Below are 19,998 nucleotides of genomic sequence, written 5' to 3' on the forward strand. Positions count from 1 at the left end.
TCAAAGGGAATCATGGATCCGTTTTACATCATCTATTAACCAGTCTACCAACTCTAAGGTAGTCTGGGATAAAATCCGAAAAATGAAGGGAAAATATACATCCCACCCTTCATCGATCCTAGACTATAATGGATGCACTATTGTAGAGCCCCTGCAATAGCCAATGCCCTTGGGGAAACATTTTCAAACATCTCTGGGATATCATCCTATTCCCCAGAGTTTCTGGTCCTGAAACATAAAAGAGAAAAAGAGACACTAAATTTCACACAGAAAGGCTTTTTTCCCTACAACCTGCCTTTCACTCTGCAGGAACTAAAAAGAGCTCTCTATCATTCCAAGGCAAGTGCTGTTGGACCAGATGGCATCCATTATGAAATGCTTAAACATCTGTCACCTGCATCTATGGATCGCCTGCTTGTTCTGTATAACAGAATCTATATAAAACAGCAATTTCCGGATTCCTGGCGCATGGCATTTGTGCTTGCATTTGCGAAGCCAGGAAAGGATCCTAAACTCCCCACTAATTACCGCCCTATAGCTCTGACTAGCTGCCTGTGCAAAATCCTGGAGAGAATGGTTAATTTTCGATTAATGTGGTATTTAGAATCGAATGATCTTCTCTCCAGCATCCAGTGAGGCTTCCGAAAAAACAGATCAACTCTTGATCATTTAATTAGACTGGAAACATCCATCCGGGATGCTTTCCTAAAACGCGAACACTTGGTGTCAGTGTTCTTTGACATGGAGAAGGCGTATGACACAACTTGTAAATTTTGCATTTTAAAAGATTTGCATAGCCTTGGTCTTAGAGGGCAACTCTCCATTTTTATAAAAAACTTTTTAGCCAGTCGATTTTTCCAAGTTCGTGTGGGATCCTCACTCTCTCGTCCCTTCTGCCAAGAGGAGGGAGTACCACAAGGATCAGTATTAAGTGTCACGCTTTTCGCCATCAAAGTAAATTCTATCACAGAACAGCTTCCTCCAACTGTAAACAGCGCCCTCTATGTTGATGACTTTTGCATATTCTGTCAGTCATGCAACATGAGGGTTATTGAAAGACAACTGCAACAAGCCATCAATCGCCTTAATTCCTGGGCACTTGCAAATGGCTTCAGGTTATCGCCGGAGAAGACCATTTGCGTACACTTTTGTTGTAAGCGCAATCTTCATCCTGAACCTGAATTAAGGCTCGGACAAAATGCTATTCCAGTAGTGCCAGACACAAAATTCTTGGGACTTGTCTTTGATAAAAAGTTGACCTTTTTAGAACATATTCGTCAACTTCGTACAAAGTGCACGAGGGGACTAAATATTCTTCGCTCTCTCTCATCTACGCGTTGGGGAGCAGACAGGTGCACCCTACTATGTATTTATCGTGCACTTGTACGTTCCAAATTAGACTACGGGGCCCAGGTATACTCGTCAGCCAGAGACAGTGTCCTTCGATGGCTGGACCCTGTCCACCATCAGGCTATCCGTATTGCTACTGGAGCATTTCGAACATCTCCTGTCCAGAGCTTATATGTCGAAGCAAACGAACCACCGTTATCCCTTCGACATAAGCAGTTGTCTTTAAACTATGCTTTAAAGTTGAAATCCCTGCCAGACCATCCTACGTGGACATCCGTTTTCGAGCCACGTTGGGAAAACCTGTACAATATCCGTCAGACTGCCAACTGACCTTTTGGTATTCGTGTCCAAGAGCTACTCAGTGAGTTTAACATCATGGTAGACAAGGTTGCACAAAGAACAAAAGAAACTCTTCCACCCTGGCATGCTCATACCCCATTGTGCGACTTTTCCCTTAAGAAATGGGTAAAGCCTGAGACTCCATCATCTGTCTACCAGCAGCTGTATTCTGCACACCGAGCTGAGCACTCTGACTTCCTGCCGGTTTACACAGACGGCTCGAAATCTGAATTATGCGTAGGATCTGCTGTTGTCTTTCCGGACACTATAATATCTCAGCAGATCCTTCCTGAATCCAGCATATTCACTGCAGAGCTGCATGCTATAGAGTTAGCCTTGGATCACATTCAAACTTGTCAATGCCAAAGGTCAATAATATATTCTGATTCTTTGAGTGTATTACAGGCTTTATTATCTTTGAGACACAACTCTCATCCAGTTCTCTGTCGGGTTCAGCAAAAGATACATTCTCTTCATGAATACAAGTTTGATATCCGCTTCTGCTGGATTCCTAGCCACATTGGGATAAAGGGAAATGATTTGGCTGACACTGCAGCCAATTCAGCAACATCCACTAATAATCGTTGCCTGTCAGTCCCCTATACAGACTACAGGCAAATAATACGCAACAAGATAGATTCCCAATGGCAAGAACTATGACATAGAGAGAGAACAAATAAATTATATCAAATAAAGCCTGTAATAGAAACTTGGCAGTCCAGTCTGCGGAGAAGTCGGAGCGAGGAAGTTGTTCTTGCTCGACTCTGCATAGGACACAGTCATCTGACACATTCGTTTCTGCTGAGGGCAGATGACCCTCCTATGTGCGAGTCTTGCGACACCATTTTATCAATAAAGCATATTTTAATAGATCGCATTAATTTCACCCATTTTCGCAATATATATTTTACCGCTTTTACTCATCCGACTGAGCCTTATACACTCAGTCAAATTTTATCAGACAACGACCACGTGTCAGCAGTTTAAGTTTTTACAAGCCATTAAAATATATACACATGTATAAATTGGATCACTTACTTTTAAACTTATACTGCCTTATATATATATATATATATATATATATATATAAATAACAATTTCACGAGGTAACCTTTTTAAAGGTTACCAGAATTTATCTCTGTTGATATTTTAATATTTTCTTGGCGCAGTATAACTTTAGTCGTTTTTGCGCCAATAAAATCAAAATCAAACTCAAACTCAAACCCTTAACAAACCCATGCTGTGTTCGAGCTATAACTGAAGTCTTGTCTAGATGATCCTGCAGTGCCTCTTTAACCAGTGCCTCCATTAATTTCCCTGGAACAGAAGTTAAACTAACAGTCTATAATTACTTGTCACCCTTTGATCCTCTTTGTGAATTGGGGTCACATTTGCACATCTCCAGTCCATGAGTACCTCCCCTGAGTTCAAGGAAGCTCTCATAATTATGGCCAACGGTTTACTTACTTCCTTTGCTGCCTCCTTTAATATAACTGGATAGATCCCATCCACCTCAGGTGCCTTTCTTATGTTTATCTTCAACAATTTCTTCTCCACTTTCCTCTCAGTTATTACAAAATCATCTAGCTCACTGCCAGAGTTTATTTCACCTCTGGCATTCCCCTCTCTGAATAACTTCTCATGTGTGAATGCAGATGCAAAATATTCATTTAGTTTGTTAGCCACCTGAGCAGGATCATCAACAGTTGAACCATCAATATCCAGTGGACCAATCTGATTCATCCCCTTCCTTCTAGAGTTTACATAGGTAAAGAACTCTCTGCTGTTTTTCTTTGCATCCTTTGCCAAAGATTTTTCATAAACTGCCCTTGCTTGCCTAACCTCCTTTGTGACTTGGTTACAGACTAGCTTATATCAATTGTAGGCTTCCATGTCATCCATTAATTTATATGTATCCCATGCATTTTTCTTCTCTGCCACATCTCATTAATTCATCTGACATCCATTTAGGCCTAAACCGTGAACAATATTTGTTAGTTGGTATGTAAAGCCTAGTAGCTTCCAAGATTAATTCTTTGACTGCTTCCCATTTTGAATTTGCTGTTGGCAACATCATCAGTTGTTCCCACTGTATAGAATTTAAATACTATCTCAGACCCCCGTAGTCGCCTTTACGAGAGCAAAAACCCTTCCCTTACCTTTGATGGTAGTTATCTCTTTGAGTAAATCCCACTTCAGCATACGGTGATCATTACCACCTAGTGGTTCCTTTATCTGTAGATTCTTAATGCATGAAGAATCACTACTGATAATCAGATCGAGAGTATTACTCTCTCTAGTTGCCTCCTGAACATGCTGATGTAGAAAACAATCATCCAATAAATCCACAAAAGCCTTGCTAGCGTGTGAGTGACCAACCCACAAATTCCAGTCAATATCTGGGAAATTAAAATCCCCCATTATAAGACTCTCTGATTTACTGGCTCACTCTATTTCGCTGTACAGTTTTTTATTATGCTGATCAGAGTCATTAGGCCTATAACATACTCCTACTCTCAATTTTGATATCTCAGTGCACCGTCCATCTATGTCAACTGGATGCACTTCCTTGGATTTTATGTGTTTCTTAACTAATAGCATGACCTCTCCTCTCTTCCTATCCTTTCTGTACACATTGTACTTCCCAAATTCCATGTCTCTATTCCCTATATCTGTGTGACACCACGTCTCTGATATCCCAACAATATCAGCCTTTGATGTTTTGACCAACACCTCAAATTCATCAAATTTATTTACCTAACTCCTAGTATTGGTGTACATGCAAGTATACATGCACCTGTTCCTATTCTTGTTGTTGTTGTTGTTGTTTTGGTTTTTAGGAGCATTAGCAACTAAGGCCATATTGCTCCGGGATATGTGGTGGTTACTCCCTGACATTTCTGCATCTTCCGTATTTGGTGGTGACGGGCCCGAACCCCGGTCTAATCAAGAAGCATGTGATACGTACTACTGCTCCTTCCCGCCTGGCTACGGAGGCGCTTCCTATTCTTAGCTACCCTAACACAACCCATGTGTTTGCTTGTACCACAATGACTCCCAGCAGTCTCTGAAATCTGCTGCATCTTGTTTTCCAGGCTGATCCTGCTCATTCCAGTAGAAGCAGTGCAAGAATCACTTTCACTTCTGCCAGCGGCTACTGTTAATCTATTAGACCATGTATCCCTCCGATCTTGCAGTTTTCCGACCCACCTAACACTGCCTTGATAGCATCAGAAAATATTCTTGCACCCTTTCTATTTAAGTGTATCCCATCCCTGTAGAAGCAGTCTCTCCTGGTAACAAGCACAGACCAGGCTGACAAAAATTCTACTCTTTGAGCCTTGCACAATCTCTCCAGGGCCGAATTGATCAATCAACAAGGCTCTCATCATATACTCCCTCCTATCGTGTCTCGGCAGAATTGCAGACACTTTCAAATTCAACCCTAATTCATGGCTTTTTTTTTCAACAGTGACCTGTACTTGTTTAGTAATTCCGCTGGTCTCCTACTCTTAATATCATTACTGCCAACGTGTACAACAGTATCACTTTTGTGCCCTTAAAAGATGATATCTGCTCTACAATGTCATCAGCCTTTGCCCCTGGCAGACATACCCTGGTCCTGTTCCACCTATCCTTTTTACACAATATGTTTCCCATTTCCCTGACAATTTTGCATGACAATTTAGTTCCTGGCATAGTTTTAATATTGAGCAATAATTATGATGAACACTAGAGAAAGGTACACTTTCCTCAGTGGGATCTCATTTTAATCCTAATAAATTTTTAATTATCACAATGCTTTCTTTAATTTACTTCTTTAAATTACTTTGAAGTAATTTAAAGTAATTCAGGATCATGCCGAATTACTTCATTAACCAATCTTGAACTTCTATTCCAGTGAATCCTTTGTTTCAATGGAACAGAAGTCAATCTTATAGGTTTGTAATTATTCATTTCATTCTTTTACCCCCTTTATGGATATGAGGAATGTTTACAATTCTCCAATCTATTCATACTTCCTCCTAATCCAAAAGTGCTCTTGTAATAATGGTCAAAAATTTGCTTTCCTCCTTTGCTGCTTCTTTTGATATAATTGGATATACTCCATCAGCCCCAGGTGCCTTACCACTTTTAGCTTCAGCAAATTATATTCCAGTTTCTTCTTAGTTATAACAATATCATTCTACACCCAGCTATAACTTGGTGTACTTTTGGTGTTCCCATCCCTGAAAGCCTTCATGCATTGTAGATGCAAAATATTTATTTAGTTTGTTAGAAACTTGAACAGAATCATCAATAGTTATACCATTCATATCTCCAGTGTTGTTTATCCTTTTCCTTCTAGTGATAACATGAAGTAAGTAAGAATTCTTTGCTGCTTTTCTTTGCATTCAAGGACTTCTCATAATCTGCCTTAGCTTGCCTAACCCCTTTAGTGACCAGATTGTAGACTAGCTCGTACTTACTGTAGGATTCCATATCCCCTGCTAATTTATAATCATCCCATGAAATTTTCTTCTCTCTCACCAGATTCATCAGTTCATCTAACATCCATTTAGGCCTTAACTTTGAACAGTCTTGCTCAGTGGATAATAAATATGATGAGTTAGTGTATTATTATACTGTAATATAACTAAAAATAATAAAATACAGCCAAATGATCTGTAGCAGTATAGGAGTTTTCCTACTTGTCACTCATTTGGAGAGACCTGGGTAAATCACATTAGAGACTGAAAGAATTCTTACAAGGCCTCTTCGGAAAGGTATAGATTTTCAGAATTCCATATAACATGCAAATTGTCTTGTTGATTACTTGTATAGACATAATTAAGATGTGTTGTACAAGTAATCAATGATTACTTGTACAATAGAAGAAAAAATAAAAAAAATTTCAGTAATTGATCTCTGTTAGACTAGATATTTGTTATTTGCTGCTCTTGTTTGGAAGAGTTACTGTTTTTTTTTTTGTTTTTTTTTTTATTAGTTATCACATTTTTAAAAGAAAGCCTTTACTTTTTTGGCTTTGGTGTTTTGCCAAAGTTTTTTTTTTTTATTCTTAATATTAATAATATTTCCAACCCTATGTTTTTACAACAGCCCCCAAGGCCTTTTAAAAATAACCTAAAATGTACCCACCCTCCTGACCCTTTGGTGGTAAATGATAATATGAATAATAATAATTATTGCTTGCCTGAGTGAGCATAGGCCCATGCTTATCTGTTCTGTATTTTTAATCAATTTATTTAATTTAATAAATTAATTAAAATTCATATTCAAAAACGTGCATTTATATTTTAATTAAATGAAGGTGATATTTAGCAACCCATCAGCATTACCTTACAGATAACAACAGTTCTTTTAATGTGGTATAATTTAATTTTCTTAATTGAATTAATAATAATAATAATTATTATTATTATTATGCTAATTATCATGTATCATCTTTTTATTGTTAAGTCCATAATTATTTCAGGGTAATATTGGAGAATCCAAAGTTACAGATCCTGTCATGTTGCTATATGATGATGCTACATGTGCAGAATGGAGCAATGAAGGCCTTCTTGAAGAACAGACATCTTTTGAAAATGCATCTATATTTACAACATCACAACGTTGGTCATTTGTAATTGATCCTGATTTGCAGTTTTTTAACTGGATAAAAAATAAGTACACCTCAGACTTCCACATTATTAGTGTCCAAGATAAAAGGTAATTAATTCCTTATTTATTATTTAAAATCAAAATTTTATATAATTTATAATGCAAAAAACATGTACACCCTTTTGCCCTACTCTGTCCTATCCAGCCCAAGAGCAGAATTTAACTGTTTCCCTTAAATGGAAGAGAATTGTTCAGTTTACTGTTACACCAAGAAAGAAGATGTATTGATATTTATATGCTGTATGTGTTTTAATGGTTAGTTTGCAGGAAGGAAAACCCAAAAATAAATCTCATGGGGGGGACTCCATAACTTCATTTCAAATGGACTAATTCAGATCCAGAATAAACGCCATTAGAGTCTCTTCCCAGATCAGTGACAAAAATTGAACCAGATCAGTGACAAAAATAACCCTTTCAAACAGCTTTGAAGAGCATAGCAACTGTAGTATTGTAACAGTATAATTTCTGTGCTATTTTAATGCTACTACTACCCATTCAGGAAAAGGGACAGGCTATCAACAGGTTTCATGCTAAGGGCTAAGTTAATAAGACTCAAGTGATAATGTAATGTTTTTTTTTTTTTTAGATTTATTTATTATTTATTTTATTATTTTTTTGTTTTTAGGTTTATAATGTTTATACCTTAAACAGGCAAATTTACCCATGAACACAGGCACTATTTGCAGACATCAGTACACTCTTGTGACATAACTATTTAACCACCTCGCCAGTTTTTTTTTTTTTTTCATTTATTGTATCATCAGCCTGTATTGCATTGTTTCTAAATGTGCTGTCAAAAATATTGCTCAATTACATGATGTTATTTGAACTAAAAAATCATGGAAAACTCTTTTCACTGACATTGTTTTACTGTATATGAATGCTAGCATCCCATATTCTATAGACATTTCATTCAGGTAAGTTACTTCATAATAATGATTATAGACTCAAAGATAACCCCCCCCCACTCACATGTAATATATTATAGATGCTCTTTTCATTACCTTTAAAGGAAATATACATAAACAAATCTATATATCATACATCAGTGGAATAATCGCAAAAATATGTTTAGCATAAATTTAGAAATTACACCTCTCTCTCTCTCTCTCTCTCTCTCTCTCTCTCTCTCTCTCTCTCTCTCTCTCTCTCTCTCTCTCTCTCTCTCTCTCTCTCTCTCCCCCCCCCCTTCATAAATCAAATTATCTGCTTTATAAATTATAATGATGATTTAATATGAATCATAACAAACAAAAATATATATCAATGCATCTTAACAATATTGATAAACAGCTTAAATATACAATAGAAGAGGAAGTTGATAATATTCTAAATTTATTAAATCTCACTATAGTTAGGATGGGATACTCCATGTACAAATTTTGAGCTTTGCATTTCAAAAGCTATCAAGCATTTGCACACAAAAATCTGTCTTGCTACATAAGCTCATATGCTTACTTTCTTGCATCACATGCCTCTATTACTACTACTACTAGAAGATTTTGATTGAGAGATTAATAGACTAATGAATAGGTTTAATGGAATCATTAATGAAAGAAAATAAAATGGTAGAGCAAAATGGTCAGAGGCAGCAAATTGCATATTCCTCTATGTGAGGCGCCTCCGTAGCCAGGTGGGAAGGAGCAGCAGTGCATAGCACACGCTTCTTGATTAGACCGGGGTTCGAGCCCGTCACCACCAAATACGGAGGATGCGGGAAGGTCAAGGAATGACCACTGCATATCCTGGAGCAATATGGCCTTAGTTGCTAATGCTCCTAAAAAAAAACCAAACCTCTATGTGATGCTGGAATATAACTAAAATCAAATGAAATTGAATAATAAAATTAAAATAAAACTTATGACAGTATTAAAATAAAACTTATGGCAAAACAATAGAGCAAAAATAGTCATAATTAATCGTAAAAAATCAAACCAGTGGGGAGGGAAGGGAAGGAGGGTATCAAGAAAAAATATTGTAGTGGAAACGCTCCAAAATACTTTAGAAGATCTAAATGAAAAATAAAAAATGGATATAAACAGTCAATTAAATTTAAGAGCCAATTACATAAGAATTTAGTGGCACCCTCCTTGATGGGTACCAAGTCCAAATTGTATGAAATATCACAAATAATAGAGATGTAAGCAAACTACGATAAAAATAAAATCAAAATAAACAAAAAAAGACTGACCATTATGCCCCATCCTGACAGAGACTACAAGGCCAATAATGGTCAGGGAATCTGCTTTTTTGAATTTGTGGTCCTCCATCGTGATGGGGCATAATGGTCAGTCTATTTTTGTTTATTTTGGTTTTATTCTTATATTAGTTTGCTTACGTCTCTATTATTTGTGATAATTCATGCAATTTAGACTTGGTACCTGTTGAGGAGGGTGCCACTAAATTCTTATGTAATTGGCTCTTAAATTTAATTGACTGTTTATATTCATTTTTTATTTTTCATTTGGATCTTCTAAAGTATTTTGGAGCATTTCTGTTACAATATTTTTTCTTGTTACCCTTCTTCCCTTCTCTCCCTACTAGTTCGATTTTTTACAATTAATTTTGACTATTTTCGCTCTGTTGTTTTACCATGCTACTGTAATAAGTTTTATTTTAATTTTATTATTCAGTTTCATTTGATTTTAGTTACACACACACACACACACATATATGTATATATAGGCGCCTCCGTAGCCAGGTGGGAAGGAGCAGCAGTGCGTAGCACATGCTTCTTGATTAGACCGGGGTTCGAGCCTGTTACCACCAAATACAGAGGATGCGGAAAGGTCAGGGAATGACCACCACATATTCCGGAGCAATATGGCCTTAGCTGCTAATGTTCCTAAAAAAAAAAAACCAACCAATATGTATGTATATGTGCTGTAATGGGCTTGCTGTATTTGCAATAAATGAATATATTAGTGATAAAAAAGAAAAGAAAGTTAAAACGACAGTAACTGTAACTAATATTTATGGGTCAATGCAGTTGCAAGCAATCATGCAATACACCCATAATTCTATAAAATATTAGGGATAATAGAAAATAATAGAAAAAATAAATCAATCAAATAATAATACTATCAGGGACTTATGAAAACGCAAAAAAAAAATTATTATCACTTTTTACCGACAATCTAGATGATTGTCTGTAAAAAGCTTGTCGGTCTCTCTCTCTCTCTCTCTCTGATTTCATTAAAGAAAAATTTGGTTTCACCATGTTCCACCTTGATTAGGGTTAATTTGATACCTGTATAGTTGTACAGTTGTACATTTGAAAGGTGGTATTTCCACTGCTTGGAAAGTGATCACACATAATGACTTCTATTATGACTTCTATTAGAACGATGTTCGTGTTCTTTTACTTCCTAAGTTTTTCTTTTCATTTTTTAATTTAATATTACCAGTAATTACTTATGATCAATCTTATTTTCTCTATTTTATTTTGGCCACAGAGGGCTCCCATAGTTCCTCTCTTCTGAGCAACTCCACCATCGTTGTCATAGTTCTCCCTCTGTTTGCATTCCATTCTTATTAATCATATTCACATAACTGTACCTTATTAATCATGATCGCATTTTTGTATCTTCATTTCTTGATTATATTCCACTCAACTTGTTTCTACCAAATATCATAGGTATTTAATTTTTCTCCTTTTCATATTTTATATCATATTTCATATATCTATCACTCAAAATATACACTACAAGCTAGCGGTATTAATTTCCACTTCTACTAACACTCTCACAGCCAAGGCCTTCTCTATGAGGTTGGGTACTTACACACCCGGCTTGCCTAGTATCCTTTAAACTCTTTTCCTTCTCTTTAGATCTTTCTACTTTCTGCTCTTCGTTTTTCCGTCCGTTGCACTATTAGTGTAATACGAGGGTGATTCGGACATTCTCACTTTTCTTATTCTCACTATCTTCGCCTCTATTTTTAACTTCTTTTCCCTCAATTACCTTGCATTGCTTCCTTTTTCTATACCGCTACCATGTTATTTATTATTATTATTATTTTTATTTTTTTTAATTTATATACTTTCGACTTAAACACACTGTGTTCTTACATACTATCGACTCAATTTATTAATCTAAATACACTGTGTTGAGGCTACCTTACTCATGTTTCTGGAGATTAAAAAAAAAAATTTTTTTTTTATCTATTTCATTTTAATAGCTTCTCCATCAGCATGAGTTTGCATAGAAACACAGTGTTTGGTACATGATCAGGTGTAGCTCCCTGATGAAATACCTGATCTATGTACCAATTTTTAATTTTTTAAAAAATTTTTAAATTTTTTATAATTTTTTTAAAATTTTAATTCTTAAATTTTTATTTTTGAATTTAATTTTGAATTTAATTTTATAATTTTTATCTCTAATACCCTCCCCTCTTTTTCTTTCAGCTTTTGTACATATGATTAGCCTGTTAATTCGGCATTAATTCAGACTTAATTCTACTTAATGATTTTTTTTTTTTAATATAGGTTCTTAACATTCTTTCTCTCTTTTTTTCTCTTCAACTAGCTTGGCATTTTGTGTTTAATTACTTCTCCATCTATATTTATTTTTATTTTATTTTACTTTCATTTGTAACACTTATTTATATACATGTATCCTGTTTTGCTGCTTGGCGCATTCAGGTACACATACTGTTTTTCTATTTTTCTCTTTTTTTTTTTTTTCCCTTCCACTTCTTCATTTTCATATTTCATATATATGTGTATATATATGTGTATTTATATATATACATACATGTATGTATACAGTAAACCCCCGCTATTCGCGGGGGTTACGTTCCTGAGAAATGCCGCGAATACCGAAAACGCGAATACTGAGTTATGGCTCTCATAGTAATAAAGGGGTTCCGTTCCAAAGTATGAAATATATAAGAAAAACTAGTCTAAAATTTTGTCTATGTATGTATTATATGTACCTTCATAATATGACTATGTACATAGACAGCACATAGTGAAATGCAAGCATATGGCATCGAAATGAAAATAAGAAACAATTTAATATTAAATGTAATATTTATTAGAAATTTCAAACAAATCATTCAAACCAGCGCCTTTGCTAGCTAAAACTTATCCTGCCAGTGTTATCACCAGTTTTTCTAAAGTGTTGATAAAGGAGTTTTGCCTTTTCACGAATGATGAGTGAACTTAACGGAATTTTATTTTGAGTTCGGTCTTCTATCCACAGATTTAAAGCTTTTTCCATTTTTTCTAATTTAACATCACGAGTTACAGACCAAATTTTTGAAACAATTAGTTTTCATGGACACTACGGCAGATTTTTTCTTCCGATTTCTTGATTGATAGTACCGTTGACTCATTGATTTTATAATGTTTTGCCACTGAGGAGACACTTTTACTATTAGAAATTTTGTCTAATAACTCAATTTTATTCGCTAATGTCATCACCTTCTTTGATCTTTTCACATTTCCCTTGTTATTCGTAGCCATATTTTTGTACGGGTTAGAAAGAACTTGTCCACAATAAAGTCACTTTCTTCCGTTAATACACTTGAAAAAGTGTGTTTTACACTGCAAAACGGTAGATTTATCACTTTTGTAAGCATATCAATTTATAAATTGATAAATTTATTCAATTTATATATAAATTGAATAAATTTATCATATTTATCATACGAAACCTTCCATGACAAGCGCATAACACATATTGAACAAGGATTAGCGAGAAACATCCATGCTCGCGATTTTGTCACCCCTCTCCCCCCACCCACTGAGTGCTGTTTTGACCGGGAAAGATAATTTTAGCCATGCCCATGCTTTTTTATGGCAGGAAAATGTTCACAGCACTTTAAAATTCACATTTTTTTAGGTTTCATTTTATGTTAAATCAGCGACCGCGAATACAGATACCGCGAATAGCGGGGGTTTACTGTATATATATGTATTTATATATATATATATATGTATGTATATATATATATATATATATATATATATATATACAGAAAATTTTGTATGGCATGAGTTTTCTGTCACACTGACAGAAGAAAATAGAGGAAATGATAATAGAAACATGTCCAGTCACATAGATGCTCAAAGATGGCCAAAAGAGGAAAATAGACCAACAGTACTACAATTTACAGATTTAGAGGAGGAACAAGTCAATCGTTTCACTTTGTACAACTCATAACAGTTCAATTTTTAGCTTTGTGAAGTTGTTTTTGTTATTAAATTTAATTTTAAAAAAATTTGTTTTGTATTGTGACCGAATTAATCCTTATTCCAAATTAAACTTACAGTATTTCAACTTTCCTTAAACATACAACTAATTTTTCCTTACTGCTGACTGAATTTTGAAATTGCCTATTGTGCCCTTGTACGTCATCTTTAATTAGATTATACTGGAAATTAAATTCTACTTTATTCATCCATAAGTACTCTTTAAATGATTTTCATCTTCTTCTAAGTCCTGCAGTAAATGATGGAATTTGCCTCTTTCTGTTCTCTTCCAGTTTTTGTCATGTAACTATTGCATACTTCCATTTGTTTTCTCGGCTAGGGCTGCATTAACACTGTGGCCAAATCGGCCATGACCGGGGGCCTCACCCAAAGAGGGGCCTAATTTTCAGTGTAAATATTTTCTGAAGTAGTGATAAAAAATTAAAGGTATTCTAAAGGGGGGGTCTATTACATCCTTAATCCACCTCTGTTTTCGGCTATAAGAAAATCATTTTCTAAATCTTCTTCAAAATCTTAAGAAGTGGATGAAATGTGGCAATTCATTTTGCTTCAGCTTTCTCCAAAGAGAACAACACATATAAATAGCGTGGTAGTAATGTGTCTCCTACAACCGACTTTGCAGTTTACACTGAACAGTGTGTTTAGAGTCAAATGGCACTGTGGTGGTGGGGGGGGGGTTCTCTCTTCTCTGAGTGACACGACGTGAGGTGACAATCACTGTGTGCCCTTGAAAACATAAATAAATTGTTTTAGTTAGTGTCCGAGCAGATTTTTGTTCTAGAGGTCGTGCTCAGTTTTCGTTTTGCCGCCATTACTGTTGTCAAACTTCAGTGCTACTTCTAGTGTCAGTAGATATTTTCTTTCTGCAGTGTTTAGGAGTGGATTATTCATTTTTCACATGCTGACATATTTATTTATGTAGCTCACCTCAAACGCTTAAAAGAGTATTTTAAAAATAGATTCAAGGATCTCGAAGATATGAAAGTTCCAGAATGGATTATGTCTCCATTTCTTGCAGAGGGTGATAGGGACGATTTGGATCTGGATTTGCAAGAGGAAATTATTCAAATGAAGATGATGGAATGGACCTAGAAGCTAAATCACTGCACTCAAAAGAAAGTTTCAGGGTATTTTGGACAAGTAAAAATATTATATTATTGAAAACTACCCCAAACTGTATAATACTGTTGAGCCTTTATTATTGACCTTTCCAAGTTCATACATGGTAGAAGCCAAATTTAGCCACGCTAACAGTATTTTAACTAAGCAGAGAAATTGACTAGATCTCGAAAATAATGGAGATCTAAGATTAAAACTAACAAATCACGAACCCAATATTTCCCCTCTTCTAAAAGCACATCAACCACATCCTTCACATTAGACATGTGGTAAGCGTTAGTGTTCATTAAATTTTTTAATATGCATTGCAAATCACAATTGGATACATTTTCTAAAAAAAATTGTTTATAAAATATATTAACTTGAAGCTTATTGCTCTTTGGGGGTCTTTGTTATTACTGAATTTTTGCTTAGGGGGTCTCTGACCAAAAAGTTTGGGAACCCCTGAGTTAAACCATTCACTAAAGAGGGTGCTGACTCTCTTTAAAAATTACAGTTGTGAATTACAGGCTCCGAAAAAGCGATGTGTTTGCCATTTTATTTACCTAATTGTTATTTTATATCGTACTTTATAAGTAGCCTTATAGTTCTAGTTAAGCTGGTTATTTTTATTTTTAATTAGAGTTTTTGTAGATTAATACTTAATATACGTAAAACCGCTGTTTCATTCAAATCTTGCAGCCATCGTTTTTGTATTGAGTGGTAGGGAATTCAAATTTTTAATTGTGGTAACTAGGTAGCTCTAACGTAAAAATATATAGCGTAATACACATCACTGCATTTAGAATTCTATTAGATAGTGTAGTATTGACAATTAATTAATTAAATTTATTAATCTTATTAATTTAAAATATCATGCCCCAGACTAGGGCAGCAAAGCAACAGGCACAAAGTGGCAGGAGTGCTGTGACTCAGGGGAGAACTGAGGGGGGTGATTCTCCAACGTATCACAGCCTAAAAAAATGTGCAACTTGTGAAATGTTTGCTGAACTCTCTGGAACAGAACGTGATCTAGCCAAGGAGGATGTCTTTGTGTGTGTGCCAGGTGCAGAGAGTGTCTAGAAATTTGGCGTCAACTCAACGTTCTAATGGGCACCTATGAGAGCTTGAAGTGTAGCATAGATGCCCTCGAAGAAATTAATATGAGGGGCCCGTCAAGGTCTCAGCTGCCCAACTCAATGACAGAGCTCAATCCTGAGAATCACGCAACACAGCAGCAATCTCCAAAGCAAAATGCGCTAGTCCCACAGGAGTTAGTTATTGTTGGTGACTCTATTGTCAGGAAGACGGGGAATATATTGTGTAAAAAGGATAGATGGAATAGGATCACGGTAGTCTGCCAGGGGCAAAGGTTGATGAAACATATATCATCTTTTAACAGCAAAAAGGGTGATATTGTTGTACACGTTGGTACCAATGACATTAAGAATAGATCTGCAGATTTCCTTAACAAGTACAGGTCAATGTTGCAAAAAAAGTCGTACGTTAGGGTTAAATTTGAAAGTGTCTGCAATTCTGCCCAGACACGATAGGAGGGAGTGCATGATGAGGACCTTGTCAATCAATTCGGCCCTGGAGGGAATGTGCAAGGTTCAAGGGGTAGAATTTTTTTTTCAGCATGGTCTGTGCTTGTTAACAGGAGAGACTGCTTCTACAGGGATGGGATACACTTAAATAGAAAGGGTGCAAGAATATTTGCTGATGCTATCAAGGCAGTGTTAGGTTTGGTTGGAAAACTGCTAGCTTGGGGGGAGGAATTCACAGACTAAAAGGTTAAAAGTAGCTGCAGGCAGAGGTGAAGCTGATTCTTGCACTACTTCTATTAGAAATAGTTGCCGTGGCCAGGAGCAGGGTGCTGGGGGTTTCAGGAACTGATGGCAATCATCGTGAAACAGGTGGGTATGTGGGATGTGTTAGAGTAACTAAGAATAAGAGTAGGTGCATGTATACTTGCATATATAGTAAATAAATTTGATGAATTTGAAGTGTTGGCCAAGACATCAAAGGCAGATATTGTTGGGATATCAGAGACGTGGTGTCACACAGATATTAGAAATGCAGAATTGGAATTTGGGGAGTACAATGTGTGCAGAAAGGATAGACAGGATAGGAAGGGAGGAGGTGTTATTCTGTTAATTAAGAAAATCATAAAATCAGAAAAAGTGCATCCAATTGGTATAGATGAACAGTGCACTGTTGAGTCAATTTGGTGTGACATAAGCACTACGAAAGCAAAAATAAGAGTAGGAGTGTGTTATAGGCCTAATGACTCGAATGAGTACAATGAACAATTATACAGAGAAATAGTGGTCTAGTAAATCAGAATGTGTTATAATGGGGGATTTCAACTTCCCAGATATTGACTTGACCCCCTCGACGTGGGCACCTGTACGTGGTGAGGGGACCTCCCAGTGATGCTGCTGGGTTTCCAGATTAGCATCGCTGGGATTTAATGCCCATACCTTGGTTCCAGGGGTTACATCGTTGGAATCCGGCGTGTGCAGCCGTGCGCAGCGACCCGTGGAATGCGGAAAGGGGGATCCTGGTGGTTGAGGGGCCCAGCCTTAATACACCACTTTGGCCCCTGCTTCGACAAGACGGGTGGTCCCGGACCGGCCCGACTGGTATCAATCGGCGGGTGGTTCTTACTGCTAGGGTCAACTGCATTCCAATAAGTCTCCCTCCCTTTGGTCCTGGGACGGGATAAAGACTTATTGGTAACGTGGGTATGGTGTTCTAAGCGAACTCGGCGTCCCACTCGTGTACGCAGTACCTGCTAGTTCACGAGTGGGCGTCCGTGGTGGGTGAGGTACTTAGGCATCAGACATTTTTTCTTTACTCTCATGAGTAATTTAAATCCTTCTGGGGCCCCAACAAGGCCCCTACCTAATCGATCAGATGAGAGTGAGAGCAATTCTGCAAAAAGAGCCAGAACTCAGGATAAAACACCATTTATAACACCGCTTTTCCTCATTCTCCATTCTACCGGAGAGCAGTCAATTGGGAAGATGTCACCCTTCTTTATCCAAAAAGGATTAGAAGGGCTGGCAGGATCACCAAAATCTGTAAAACGGCTGCGTTCTGGCAATCTTTTAATCGAAGCTTCAAGTGCAAAGCAAGCAGAAAGAATCCTGAATGCGACATTCATAGGGGAAATACCGATCAGTGTAACACCCCACAAAACTTTGAACTCTTCACGAGGAGTCATTTCAGAGTGAGATCTTCTTCATGTCTCTGAAGAAGAGATGAGCTCTGAACTAAAAGACCAAGGAGTGATGGCTGTCAAGAGAATATCAATGCCGAAGGATGGGAATCTCGTCCCTACCCGAGTTCTCATCATAACATTTAACACCCCATGGCCTCCAAGTTCCATCAAGGCAGGCTATTTAAACTGCCCAGTGAGGCTTTACATCCCAAACCCACTGAGGTGTTTTAAATGCCAAAAATATGGTCATTCACAAACGGCTTGTCGTGGTAACCCTGCCTGTGCTCGATGTGGTTCGAAAGATCACGAGAGCAAGGAATGTTCAGCTTCCAAACCGATCTGTATAAATTGCCAAGAAGAGCACCCTGCCTACTCCAGAGCATGCCAGCGGTGGAAGGATGAAAAAGAGATCCAAAAACTAAAAACAGAGCTGAATATCTCTTACCCAGAGGCTAGAAAACGCATGCAACCAATAAATAGCGGGAAGCCTTCATATGCCCAGAAGGTTTCTGCGAAGTGCACTATCGGTACACAAACAGAGATGACTGTACCACCAAGAGAGTCATTCACTCCGATTGCACGCTATTTATTGAGCTCACAAAAGCCCACCAAGAAAACTCAGTCAGCTGCCACTCCTATATTCGTACCTCCTAATGCTCCACCACTACCAAAACCAAGTGGTAAAGAGCCAACAATAATAACAGAAACAATGGATATCGAACGCAAGGAGGTACCGGATGAATCAGTCTTGGAACACTTTGCGGAGGAAGAAATGGACACCGGACAGCGTCCATTCTTCCCCAAAAAAGATAAATCCAAGACTGACAAAATAAAGCCCTCAGTACCTCGGAAGCCGCCTGACGGACCCACCAAGCCAAAATAATGGCTAAATTCCTACAATGGAATTGTCGTGGATTCCGGCGAAATACTGATGACATCAAGGTCCTCCTGCAAAAGCACGAGCCAGTTTGCTTTTGCTTGCAGGAGACTTATCTAAAAGCAAATGATGATCCCACCATGCATAACATCACAATTTTTCGAAAGGATAGAATTGCGGATGGTCCTGCTCATGGAGGAGTGGCTATCCTTGTGGGCAACCAGACCCCAGTTCAGCCCTTGCTAGTTACCACCAGCATAGAGGCTGTTGCAATTCACCTTTCAGTGGGATTTTTACTAACTGTGTGCTCTATTTATTTGCCACCTGGGACTGACATCTCCCAGGAAGACCTTGATGATCTTGTAATGCAGTTGCCTCCCCCTTTCTTACTTCTCGGGGATTTTAATGGACATAACACTCTGTTGGGTAGTGCTAACATCAATGGAAGGGGACGAGTCATAGAGCGTATGCTAAATGACAATGACCTTTCCCTTCTAAATATTGGAACAAATACCTTCTTCCACATGCCTACCCGTACTTTTTCTGCCATTGATCTCTCTAGCTGCTCCCCTTCTCTACTCCCTTCACTCACTTGGGAAGTGGAGGAGAATCCATACGGAAGTGATCCCTTCCCTGTGATAACCTCGTTACACAGTGGGAGACCATGTCTTCCCTCCAGGTTACCACGGTGGAAGATTGATCAGGCTGACTGGACTGCCTTCCAACATCAGGCAAGTTTTGACTTCAGTACCATCAGTCAGGAGCCTATCAATGATGCAGTAACGTACATTACAGAAAATATCGTCCAAGCAGCTGCCAATACCATACCGAAAACATCTGCCTGGTTTCCACCTTTTCCCAAGCCATGGTGGAATTCACAATGCACAGCAGCAAAAAAGGCTCAAAACAAAGCGTGGGGGATATTCCGCCGATATCCTACCACGACCAATCTTATAGCCTTTAAACGTGCACAAGCCAAAGCACGCTATATCCGCCGTCAGAGTCAAAAGGAATCGTGGATCCGTTTTACATCATCTATTAACCAGTCTACCAACTCTAAGGTAGTCTGGGATAAAATCCGGAAAATGAAGGGAAAATACACATCCCACCCTTCTTCAATCCTAGATTACAATGGATGCACTATTGCAGATCCAACTGCAATAGCTAATTCTCTTGGGGAAACATTCTCTAACATCTCTGCAACATCTTCGTATTCCCCAGAGT

At 37.4% G+C, this 19,998-nt stretch overlaps 1 protein-coding gene across 1 annotated transcript in view; it reads left to right on the top strand.

Moving 5' to 3' along the window:
- LOC150089496 (dynein beta chain, ciliary-like) overlaps window positions 1–19,998 on the top strand; it is a 1,205,440-nt gene that overhangs the window by 859,217 nt on the left and 326,225 nt on the right. Inside the window, 1 exon segment of the mRNA XM_090390004.1 lies at window positions 7,166–7,401. Within this exon segment, the coding sequence (XP_090246130.1) occupies window positions 7,166–7,401 (236 nt within the window).

This window comes from Mastigoproctus giganteus, chromosome 2 (genome assembly GCF_048544385.1).
Source record: "Mastigoproctus giganteus isolate SK-2022 chromosome 2, ASM4854438v1, whole genome shotgun sequence".
NCBI lineage: Eukaryota > Metazoa > Arthropoda > Arachnida > Uropygi > Thelyphonidae > Mastigoproctus > Mastigoproctus giganteus.